The sequence below is a fragment of the Leptonychotes weddellii genome, chromosome 14, assembly GCF_054177405.1.
Source record: "Leptonychotes weddellii isolate Sample4059 chromosome 14, ASM5417740v2, whole genome shotgun sequence".
NCBI classification, from domain to species: Eukaryota; Metazoa; Chordata; class Mammalia; order Carnivora; family Phocidae; genus Leptonychotes; species Leptonychotes weddellii.
In genome coordinates, this window is record NC_138382.1 from 22457724 (window position 1) to 22470918 (window position 13195).

The 13195-nt window shown below is 35.1% G+C and overlaps 1 protein-coding gene across 1 annotated transcript in view; it reads right to left on the bottom strand.

The window, feature by feature from the left end:
• Positions 1 to 13195, bottom strand: part of AGTPBP1 (ATP/GTP binding carboxypeptidase 1) — a gene marked incomplete at its 5' end in the record, with an annotated part of 67502 nt that overhangs the window by 28255 nt on the left and 26052 nt on the right. The window contains 2 exons of the mRNA XM_081804068.1: positions 642 to 786; positions 3910 to 4034. Of these exons, the coding sequence (XP_081660194.1) occupies positions 642 to 786; positions 3910 to 4034 (270 nt within the window). The remainder of the gene's footprint in view (positions 1 to 641; positions 787 to 3909; positions 4035 to 13195) is intronic.

Consider the following 13195-nt stretch of genomic DNA (forward strand, 5'->3'; position numbering starts at 1 on the left):
GTAGAGTACGTTTTTCTCTCCTTTTCCCCTAATAATCTGGAAGCTTGTTTCTAAATCACAGTGTTCCAATTTCTTTCTGGGTAAACTGATCATACCTCTATGATCCTTGATCATTAGGACATTCTGAACTGAGAAAGAAATCTACCACAGTAATTACTCGAATTCATTTTTCAGTTTTGTTTTACAATGCAAATACTCAAATATCTCAAAAGAACCCACACAAAACAATGCTTATATCCTAAATTCTAAAGAATCTGGACCTAGAACTCCACATCAATGAATTCCCTACACATTTTTCTGTTGTTAGATTTTCTATGAGATTCAATGCCTCTCATTAAAACAAGTGGAAATCTCACCTAGTTAAAATGTGTAAATCATGAAGAACTACAGATTTCTACACAAAGATGGAGAGTAAAAATCTCTTCAAATTTCTTTGGTATTTCTACTAAATAAAAATAAAGACTACATTCCCATTTTACTCCTTTTAATGTTTTCAACAAGTATTTGTATTATTTTCTAAAATATTCAGCAGGTTTTTTTCTCATCTTATTAATATATTTCATTAAAACCATTTTTTTCCAATTCTCTGACACATGTATATAGCACAATAACAGCCATAATACAACTTAATGAGTTCTCACCTGTAAAGTTGAATATGTGTATGGATAGTGATAAGCAAAGTAGCAAACATCATCTTTATGTGGAAAATTGACAGTGAATGTAATTGTATAGTAGGATTTTCCCTTTTGCCCACCTGCAGCAACTGAACTTCTTGAGAAGTGATTTCTGCAATAGAAAAGCACAAAACGTGTTTATTTCTTCCACACAAAAGTTCTGATTTTCCTTACCACTTTTTACACAGAACTTCGGGGGGGGAACCCCACACAGTTTATAAAAAGTTTAGCTTAAATATTTTATAAAAATTAGACTTGGTGCTAATGCAACAGTTAATTGCTATCGGCCAACATTAGTTTTCACCTCTGGATTTACTTTTAAATGGAGTTGAGACTCTACACATCACAAAAAGTTTAGAACCTAATTCCTTGTTAGCCACACACATTACTGGATCTCAGCAATTACCATCAATAACTGCTACCACCGCTAGACGAAAGGCTAATGGCTGCCTTTCAAGTGGACAGATCAGAGGACAATAACTAAATTCACTATCAATCTTAAGATTACAAAAAAAGAAATAACCAGACGTGATGTGTTTCCTGATATGACGCAAGAGGAATTCACTGCACCATCTATGAAGTATTCTTGCCAAAAATCAAACCTGAAGTTGAACAAGCTTCTAGATCTAACTACTACTTTATAGGAAATCAGTGAGATAGAAGAATTAATTATCACCACAGGGATGCAACCAGCAAAACCCAAAATGTGGAAAATCTTGCAAGACAGATGACCCAGTTTCTTCAACAAATAAAGGAGAAATAATAGGAAAAAAAAAAAAGGGAAACCTCCATATTAAAGGAGACTTAAGGGACATAGCAACAAAAATCAAATGCAATGTGTGGTCTTGGTTGGTCGGGTTAAAACAATCCAACTATTAAACAACACTTATGAGGGGCGCCTGGGTGGCTCAGTCTGATAAGCATCTGCCTCGGCTCAGGTCATGATCTCGGGGTCCTGGGATAGAGCCCCATGTCAGGCTCCCCGCTGAGCAGGAAGGTGGCTTCTTCCTCTCCCTCTGCCTTTCCCCCCTGCTCATGCTCTCTCTCTCTCATGCTCTCTGTATCTCTCTCTAAAATAAATAAATAAAATCTTAAGAAAAAAAACACTTATGAGACAGCTGGGGAAGTATGAACAATGACTGGATATTTTATCATATTAAGGCATTTTCTTAGGTGTGATAATAGCATTATGGTCCGACTGTCTTTAAAAATCTCTAAAAGACAAAGATCTCTGAAGTATTTATCGATAAATATGATATCTGGAAATGCTTTTAAAAATTCAGTGTAGAGGTAGGAGTGAAAGTATTCCTAAAACAAGCTAAACATGTGTTGATAGTTGTTGAAACTGGGTGATGAATAGACGTGGTCTCATTATCCTATTACCTGCTTTTGTAAATGTTTGAAGATTTCCATATTAAAACGTTTTTAAAACTACACATTACTTTCCAGACTTTAAATATCACTGACATTTGATGGCCTAACAGTGCTTTGTCTATCAACCTAATTTCTAAAATTTCAAATCATCTTATATTATTTAAGTCATGAACTGAAGAAAATCCATGACCAACAGTTTATTTACTTGCATGCACATACACATGCATGGTATTTTCAAACTGGTATTATCTTCATTAACGTAGCCACCATATCTTGAATACTCAATGACAAGGTGCTATGGGTTGAGGAAAACACAAAATAAGTTCCAGAACTTCTGGCCAACTCTTTTCCCCCCTAAGTTTAACAACTAATTGGAGAGGTATTGATAATACCACATTATAGCTATATGGTAGTCTGTAAGTTATATTCTCTCACAGACTGGTGGAAGTAGTTTTAGTCTCATTGTGCAGATGAGACAAAGAAGCATCGGAAGACTTGGCTGACATGAAAAGTTAAGACAGATGCAAAGACAGTAGATTTTAATCCTATCTGGATTTTCAGCTTCAGGAAAGCAACTAGCCTAGTGCTTGTTACACAGAAAATAGTTAATAAACGTCTGTCGAATTGACCTGAATTCCAGTTCCGGGTCTGGAAGTAGCCAAAAGAAGAAATAAAAACGAAACTAAACAAATGAAAATCCTTGCCATCACCCCCCACACAAAACAGAACCACCACCTGTCATGTTACGACCATTCACTTTACAATGTGAAAAAGAAAAGCATTCATTGATTGACGATTTCTATTCCAACTTTATGAGAAAGAGATAAATAAGAGTATTTTTATGTTAGCCTACCACTAAAAGAAATACGAAATGTATTCAGGCACAGATGAACTGCATACCATCTTACACTTCTATTCCTCACTTACTACTTATTTTGCTATTCCAAGTAGGGGGAAACCCTGCTGAGATGAATTCTAGGAAACACCGACTCTCTCTAGAAAGTAATAGCACTTAAGAGCTAGGTTTTTCCAAAGCCATGTCTTAAACCAATAAAAAGTTTAATTTCAGAAGGTTTCTGATTAAAAAAGGAACATTAGAGCTAGTTAAACACAATATAAAAACCCAAAATCCACTGAACAAAAACGTCAGAATTAAGATTAATAACAGAGAAAAGACAGGGATGTCAAATGCATTCGGTGGAGGAAGTTATCTAGAAACACACTACATGCAGAAACAGTAAAAACAGGAAGCAAGGTATATTATAATCCCAGATTACTTAGATGTGAGGCTGAAGAATAATCCAATCATTCCAAAGAAGCAATAAATGATTTCAAGCACTTATTTCTGACTTGATAAGTAGATGGCCTATTTGAGGTCAAGTTGAACTGTACAGGCTGCTATAATATAACTTTGGAATACATCTCCACGTAAAACAGCCTGGAAATACAAATCAAGTAAACATTTGCATGCAAAAGAGAAAAGATGAGAATTGCACTTAATATCATCAGAACAAAAAGGCACTGCTAATTATTTCCTAGAATTCCTAATTTCAGTTTTATTTAATGAAGTTTCCAGAGCCTTAAAGCTAAAAAAGTTGAGGACACATAGCTAGCTAAGTGGTGAAGATAAGATTTGGACTAAGTCTGTCTGTCTGTCTTTAAGACACATTTTATTCCCACTAAATATACCACCTCAGTAAATCTCAAATTTTAAAGGACTCTGCCAGAGGTAACAGTAAAGCATATCACCACAGTTCAAATAATGCAATAATGACTCTACTTTCTAATCTTCAAATTGAAACAGAATGAAGTTAAGATCCCATTCTGTCAGCTGATGTCCTATTATTCTTAGAATACTTACTTATAGTAACAAATGTCGGTTCCCACACGAATCCACCATGGTCTGGCGTTTAATGCTTCCTGAACCGAATACATGAGTGGTTGCATACCTTTGACAGAGAGATAGGAAAAATAGGAAAAAAAAAAATCGTTTCAGAGTTTCTGAGTTACAAATTAGTCATGCCATTATAGAATGCACCAAATGTTCAGGAAAGCTAAAAGAAAATACATTTCAGTTTTTAGTATGTATAAAAAAAATATGAGATATTTCTTTAAAATCTCCTCTAAGTCGATCAATGATACGTTTTTAATCCCAGTTTACCTAAAATGGGATTACAGCTTTAATGAGTGAAAAGCTATTAAACTTTATTAACTGATCTCTATATGAGATCAAATAAAAATAATAAGTAAAATGTACTCCTTGGAACAAGTGAGAGTCAAAAAATATATAAAGAAATAGTATATAATCACGTTTCTAACTCTCCAGGGATTCCCATCTACACTGAGGTTAAGGAGGAAAATGTCACGAAAATGTCAAGATTGTTTTCTTCTTCAAACTTCTCCATACAAATATGTGCTTATAGTGGGGAGGAGGTGGAGAGACTATTGACAAAAATAGGATTAAATATAAAGCACATTTTGTTAGGTAGTTTCAGAAATATACTCTACAAATGAACTTTAATATTATCTTATCCAATTTCATAAAATAGTACACTCGGCTTCTAACTAGAATTAATGAAATTCCTATGCTAATTTTAGAAATGTTGACAATTTTTATTAAGATCTAGTTTGACTTTCCTAAAGATAGAATCATTTTCTTCATTTTCTTGCTACAGAACCATTTTGTTAAATTTACCTCTGAGTATTTTTATTAGTCTTGAGTAGTCTCTTGGGTTTTCTACATATGAAAATCATATAATTTGTAATTCAAAGTATTTTACCTCCTCTTTCAGTGTTTGTATCAGTTATTTCATTTTCTACTTTTATTGTATTAGAGAAATCAAACAACCTCAAAAGTGATTCCGAATACAGTGGTAAGAAGACCAACAAACTCTGTCTTGTTTTATATTTTAATCAAAATGTTTTGCCATTCAATGCAACATTTGCCAACTTTTTTGCATATCAACTGTATCTTTTTTAATAAAAAGAGCTAACGCTGAGTAATTTCTATGTGCCAGACATGGCTCTTAGTATTTTTACACATGTTAATTCATTAAATCCTCACAACAACCCTCTGTGGCAGGTGCTATGATTACTCCCATAACTAGAGTAGTTTCTTTCATAATTCTTATTTCACTTAAGTATTTTAATTATTTTGTCAGATGCCTCTTCAGCATTCACTAATAGAATCACATGGCTTTTCTCCTTTAATCTGTTGATGCAGTAAATTATGTTGATAGGTTTCCTAGTGTGAACTATCCTTGCATTCCAAGAAAATGCTATTCTTTCACTAGTATATAATTATATCAGCTAAAATCTCATTTAGAGTTTCTGCATCTAAAAATTAGCCCTTTTTAAAAAAATTACCTTTACAAAGTTTTGGTATAAGATTACACTAGCTTCAGAAAAATATACTGAGAAGCTATCCATTATTTATTGGAATAAATAAAATTATAGCCTATTTCTTAAATATAATTCAGCTGAAATGCCATCTAAATAAGGTGACTAATAAATACATTTTTTTAAAGATTTTATTTATTTATTTGAGAGAGAGAGCAAGAGCATGAGCACTGGGGGGAGGAGCAGAGGGAGAGAGAGAAGCAGATTCCCCGCTGAGCAGGGAGCCAGATGCAGGGCCTGATCCCAGGAACCTGAGATCATGACATGAGCCGAAGACAGACACTTAGCCGACTGAGCCACCCAGGCGCCCCAAATACATTTTTATTTTCCTTTTCAAAAGTTATAGTCTGGTGACTAACATAACAAAATTAAAAAAAAAAAAAAGTTATAGTCTGTTCAGAAACTCTACTTTTTATTAATCAATTCTGGCATGTTTTGTTTTATTTCTATCATTATTTTCAGCATTTTTAAAAATTCATTCTCTTTCTTTTGTTTTTTTATTTTAAATAATGTAAGTTATTAAAGGCTTTCCATTTCCCTCCAGCTACCAGTTTGTTATGTCCCATAAGTCTATGAAGTGTCCTCTTTTGAAGTACTTCCTACATCAGAGCTGTTCAGTTGAACTCTACCAGAATGGAGTTGTTCTGTATCTACAGTCTCCAAGGTGGCAGCAACTTGTGGCTGTTAAGAACAGGAGATGGGCCCAGTGCCACTAAAATAACAGAATTTTTAACTTTAAGTTAACTTAAATAGCCACACAACCGTGCCACACACAGCAAGCTTCCAATGATCTGAAACACCAATTTTAAATTTTCAGATTTTTTTTTTTTAGGAAGAACTTTATATTTCCAAGTACCCAGTTTTTGTGTCCAGTTGATTTCCACTAATACTCTGAATTACAATGAAATCTGTAAAATCTGAGTTTTTTTTTAAATCACCAATAAGTTGTGCCTGTAACAAAATATACTAACAGTTTTAAATGTTTCATGCACATAAGGAAGACACCTTCTTGCACTCCCTCTATAAAGCTGAATGTAAAATGTGAAAAACAACAGTACTTGCATTCTGATTCTGTAAGTATAGTTCACTGCACGCCAACCCCCCCAAAATAAAGTATTTCCAGGGTGAAGTTCAAATGGATTCTTTCACACAGTTCATCAAATACTCCAACTCAGGTGACATTTTGTTTCATTCACATTTGTAGTGTGACTTTTTTACAGTTCTTCTGATTTATCCTTCCGTGGGAGAAGATACTTAGGACTTCTGCCCCATGTCCCTAACATTTCTCAGTTTCATAATCATATTATATCATACCATTTCTTGGGACCATTTCAAATTTTTTTAAGGTGTAATTTCAGGATCCCACTAACTTCCAATTCTAATTTGGATGAGTTGCTTTCTAGAAATGCTCCTCAGCTTTCATCCTGTTCACACTGGAATCCCAGATTAGTTCCACCATTTCTCCCATCTCAGACCTTACATCTCATTCTCAGTCAGCTGGAACACATCTTCAAATATATTCTCAAAATAGAATCCTAATGAATCCAAAAATCAAGCTTGTTGACTATATTATTCACATTTTCTGTATCGCTTATGTTTTCTCTTCTTAATATGTTAAATTATGAAAGTGGTATTTTAAATTCTTACAATAGCTGTCTTCTAATTAAGTTGTATTTCTTGGAGCTTTTGTTTGATCTATATGGATGCTCTGTGGTTATGGTTGCTGTTGTATTATATAAAGGTCTGTGTTCTACACAGCAAAGGAAACCATCGACAAAATGAAAAGGCAACCTGCCAATTGGGAGAACATATTTGCAAATCATGTATTTGATAAGGGGTTAATATCTAAAATATCTAAAGAACACATACAACTCAATAGAAAAAAACAATCTGATTAAAAAATGGGCAGCCATAAAAAAGAAGGAAATCTTGCCGTCTGCCACAACATGAATGGACCTTGAGGGCATTATGCTGAGTGAAATAAGTCAGACAGAGAAAGAAAAATACCATATGATCTCATGTGTAGAACCTTAAAAAAAAACTCTCATAGAATAGATTGGTAAATCAGGAAGGGAGTAGAAACAGAGGTGGGCAAAATGGATGAAAGTGGTCAAAAGACACAAACTGCGAGTTATAAAATAAGTAAGGCTGGGGAATGTAATATACAGCATGATGACTATAGTTAATATATAATACTATTATTACACATCTGAAAGTTGCTAAGACAGTAGATCTTCAAAGTTCTCATCACAAGAAAAAAACTTTGTAACTGTGTGGCAAGAGATGTTAACTAGACTTCTTGAGGGGATTATTTCAAAATATATACAAATATTAAAACATAATGTTATACATTGAAACTAATATAAGGTTTTACGTCAATTTTACCTCAATTTAAAAAATGTTTGTGATTGGGGCGCCTGGGTGGCTCAGTCAGTTAAGCTTCTGCCTTTGGCTCAGGTCATGACCCCAGGGTCCTGGGATCCAGTCCCACATCGGGCTCCCTGCTCAGTGGGGAGCCTGCTTCTCCCTCTGCCCTTTCCCCTACTCCTGCAAGTGCTCTCTCTCTCAAATAAATAAATAAAATCTTTTAAAAAAATGTTTGTGATTACTATACATCTTCAAGAACTGCAACTACTAAATACACAGGATCTATTCAGTGCTTTTAAACCTGAATTTTTCTTTGTCTGGATGGGAATGTAACTTGGCGCTGCCACTATGGACAACATGCATGGAGGTTCTTCAAAAAATTAAGAATGGAAATACCATATGATCCAGCAGTTCCACTTCTGGCAATAATATAAACATTTTGCCGTATTTTATTTGCATTTGGCTAGTTTATCTCTGCCTAATCACTCATTTTCAACTTTTCTTTGTCATTTAATTAACACTACCCTCCCTCCTATTGTATAACTTTTTTTTTTTTTTTTAAAGATTCTGTTTATTTATTTGTCAGAGAGAGAGCACAAGCAGGGGAAGCTGCAGGCAGAGGGAGAAGTGGGCTCCCTGCTGAGCAAGGAGCGGACAGCAGGACTCAATCCCAGGACCCTGGGATGACCTGAGCCAAAAGCAGATGCTTAACCAACTGAGCCACCCAGGCGTCCCCTGTATAACTTTCAATATTTGATTTCTGAGGACATTTCAGCTCATAGTTAGTGATGATAGATATACATTTCATCTCATTTTCTTTCTACTATTTGATGTTTTCTTCTTCTTCTTTACCTTCTTACTATTACTGGCCTGATTGCATTTCTCCATATTTTCTTTTTCTTTTTCCATTATTTGGAAGCTTTCTATTGTGTTTATCAATCCCACTTCCCATCCTCATAGTTATGATTAACTGATATTTCTCTGATACTGTATCAATAACTAAGCAATCCCACCAAGATAAGTTAACTTTCGCTTCTCCCATGTCACCCCCCTTAGAACATTTTTACTTTTAACACATTTTATAAATTCCAAGTGTTCTACCTTGAGATGTTTTCCTCATTTACTTTTCTCACAGAGGGTTCGGGGGTAACATATTTTCTGAATTCTACATACACAAAGATATAGTTTGTTGGCAGTTACAAACAAATGACAGATTTCGCAAAAGACATTTGGCTGTCCTCTAGCTTCCAGTGCGCCACAGATGAGAAGTTCAACACCAATCTAATTTTTTCATATGCAGAACAACACAGTGATTAAGAGCATACAATTTGCAACCAGACTACCTGGGTCTGAATTCCAACTTCATCACCAACCAGATGCATGATCCTGGACAGATTACTAAACTACTGATGCCCCCTTTTTCTCTTCTGTAAAATGGATTCTGTTTAATGGATGAAGAGTATCACATGTGTTAGCACTTAGAACAAGGCCTGGCACATGGTAAATATTCAATAAATGTTAGCTGCTCTTATTATTATCATTATTTAAGTAACCAGTTCTTTTAAAGTAGAAGTATGTTAAAATTCTCTCTTTATACCCAAAATTTAAGTATTTCACTGGTACATATAAAGGATTCCTATCTTCTTTATTCCTTTCTAGGATTCATAGAGCCATTTCAATCTGAAACTTCAAACTCCTCCAGACAAATAAAATGCATAATAATAGCTAACTATAAGTAAGGTTCCAGCTGAAGTCAGGGCACATTAGATTTATCTTAAGTGTTCTAATTTTATAAAAGACAAGGTATTCTTATAGTACTTTTTAAATGATAGTTAATTCTAGTCACAGTGGAAGGAGTGATACTTGAAAATTCTGACTATAATAAAAACCATTTGAACCAAAGAGGTAGCCCTAGTAAGAATCAATCAAATGAGGTAACTCAGACTGAATAAATAATCTATTCAACCTGACATTTTGGCTATAATTGTTGTCATCAGTCACAGGATAAACCTTTACATGCATAAAAAAATATGCTAAGAACAATCTTATCACTTGAATACAAACAATCAAAATATTAAATTGCCACAATGAAGCCAACATCCAATGGCATTGGCTTCTAATAATAGCTAAGTAAAGGCCAAAGTTGTATGGAGTAGATGCTCAATAACAGTACAGATACAAAAAAAGACAAGGTGTTTTAGGCCCTAATCATCAAATGTACTAAGAATCACAGATTCATGAAATTTTCAAGTTGAAGCTATTACCCTCATTTAACAGAGAAGGGGGACAAGTAAAGTTTAAAATGGAGCTCGAATAACCTAAAGGCACCTATCACAACCTGCATATATTATGGACTCAGTGACTCTACAGAGAAAAAATACATGCTTCTAATATGACTAGTATTACAGCAGAGATTTATACTAAAAACAGGAAAATCATATTGTTGGTCTGGAGGATAACGGTAGCCACTTGAATCTGAATCTGGATCTCTACACACATCGTCACCACCAAAAAGTAAATAAATAAATTCAACAAGTAGGACCAATAAAACCACACATACCCCAGGTTTTCAGCATTACTAGAAGACAGAATATACCAAATTTTTTAGTTAAATTACCTATAAGTATAAAAATGGGCAAAGACGCACTAGGCAAATAGAAACAAAATAGGGGTCGAAATACTGAGATCAAAGTAGATTACAGGCCAAAAAATATTAAATGAGACAAAGAAGGAACTTTATAAAGTCACCATTCACAGTGAAGTATAATAATACCCAGTACCTATGCACCAGGGTAAGACCAAGCTCCTATGTAAAGCAGAAATTACAGGAGATATAGAAGACAGAAGGCATACCGTTGATAGTAGATGGACACATCACTCTCAGTACATGACAGACCAAATGAACAAAAATGAAGAATAAAGAACATAATCAATAAGGCAAATCTTACATACAGATGTTGAACACAACAGCCTGATAATACAGAATATATATACCTTTCTAAGAGCATGTGAAATAGTCACAAAAACTGATCATAAAGTAGATGAAAAGGAAATGCCAGAAGTTCCATAAAAGAGAAACACTACAAACAAAACTGTCTGCTTGCCACATAATAAAACTAGAAATTAAAAACAAAATGAACACAAACAAACAGGGAGCCACACTTGCAAGGGGGGTGGGAAGAAAGGCTGACTTGGGCGTCAGACCCTGAATGAGGTGAGGAGGTCACCTGCCCAAAAAGGCATCAGAAGGATTTTAACATACACTGGAACTGATCACTAAGTAAATATATTAAGGATAATGGAAGCCCAGATTCTCCATGTTGGAGGACACTGTAAATATAGGGAAAAAACCAGAATAGAGTCTGTGGACTTAAAGGTATCAGTGTGACCTCATGGAGATTGTGTGGGGATGTGTGTATATGTGCACATAACATATACACACACACAAACATAAATATATACATACATATGGAGAAACTACTACAAATGAAAATTTCTATATAAATATTTGCACACACATACAGTCCTCAGCTCTGTCCACTGAGAAGTCCAATAACAATGTGCATACTGTGCACACAGACCTTGGTTTTTAAATACCATTCACCACTAAAACAAACCAGGGCTATTCCAAGAAATGATTGATACCAGGTTGAGGCAGGGAAAGGCAAGGTGAGCTTTGAGCACTGTGTGCCAAACATCCAGGAGGCCCACACAGTATGACAGGGATGTAGCAAAAGGACACAGAAACCAGTACAAAAGGGATCCCACTGGCCAAATCTTGGGCAATTTGAGCATCAAAATAAATAATGACAGAAATAAATTATAACCTACCAGTAAAACAGGAAACCAACTCTGGACTGATATTCACATATTAAGAGCTTGATGAGGAAAAAGATATTTACATAGTTTCAAAGTACTTCCACCTAAAATACTTATTAATTACAAAAAGAAAAAGGGTAACTTTACAATGGAAAAGCCTGACAGACTCAAACTTAATCATGTGATAAAATGATTATTATCAGTAATGGGACAAACAAAATGCTGTATTCACCAGGGTACAACACCACTTCTGTAATATTCCTGCTAAAGACACACCTAATTTGAACTGAGTCACGAGGAACATGAGACAACAACTCCAAACTGAGAACCACTCTACAGAGTAAGAGTCCTATAATTGTCAAAAATGTCAGGCCATGAATGTTAAAATCTGCAAAACTGTTCCTGACTAAAAGAGTTTTAGACACTTGACAACTAAATACACATGGTTTGAGCTGAATCCTCTTGCACATTATTGAGAAAACAGATGAAACTCAAATGAGGGGCCTATGGATTAGAGAGGATTCACGTATCAGTTATAATTTCCTGATGGTGGTGGTTATATGTTATTAGTTTTTAAAATCAGTACTTTTTAATGAAAACAACTTGACCAAAAATCTGTCACAGAATTTTGAGACCCATTAAAACAGAAGTTTAATGAGAAAAAAAAAAAAATGCCACTGTTTATAGAAAATATACTAAAAATATTCTAAGGTAATGAGACATCATTTCAAATCCTCAACATCTGCATTAAGGGTACAACTTTTATAAATTTGAAATTATTTCAAAACATTTATAAGAAGTTGATCATAAATTGAACTAGAATTTTTTTTTTTAAGATTTGTTTATTTTAGAAAGAGAGAAGAGTGCATGAGTGGGGGGAGGAGCAGAAGGAAAGGGAGAGAGAGAATCCTCAAGTAGACTCCCTGCTGAGCATGGAGCCTGATGCAGGGCTCAATCCCAGGACCCTGAGATCATGACCTGAGCCAAAATCAAGAGCTGGCCGCTCAACTGACTGAGTGACCCAGGCGCCCGGAACCAGAATCTTCTTGACGTATTATTTTGTGCATGTTCGTTTTACATTCCTAATGGGATCTTCTTCATAGTTCATTCATCCATTGCCTCATTCATTTAACAAATCATCTGTTAAATGCCATACTGTAAGTACAGCGATAAGCAACAGTGACACTGTCCCTGATTATTGTGGAATTTATAAACAAGTGGGGGGGGGCGGAAAGGGATTAATCAGCCACACACATAAACAACATAAAACTGTTATGAGCACCCCAAAGGAAAAAATTACAAGGAACATTTATCAAGGGTACTAATCCAACCTGAGGAGTCAGGAAGGCTTCCTTAGTCAAGAGATAGCTCAGCTAAACTTCCAAGTATGGAATTAAGTAACATGGGGTAGGTGGGAATGCTACAGACTAGACTCCAAAATTCTATTCTGTTGCCTGGTTCCACACATGTTCAATTTATTTAAGAAAGTGGTTTAACTGAGTGTTGCTGGAGTGGGGGGTGGGGTGGGAGGGATGGGGTGACTGGGTGATAGACACTGGGGA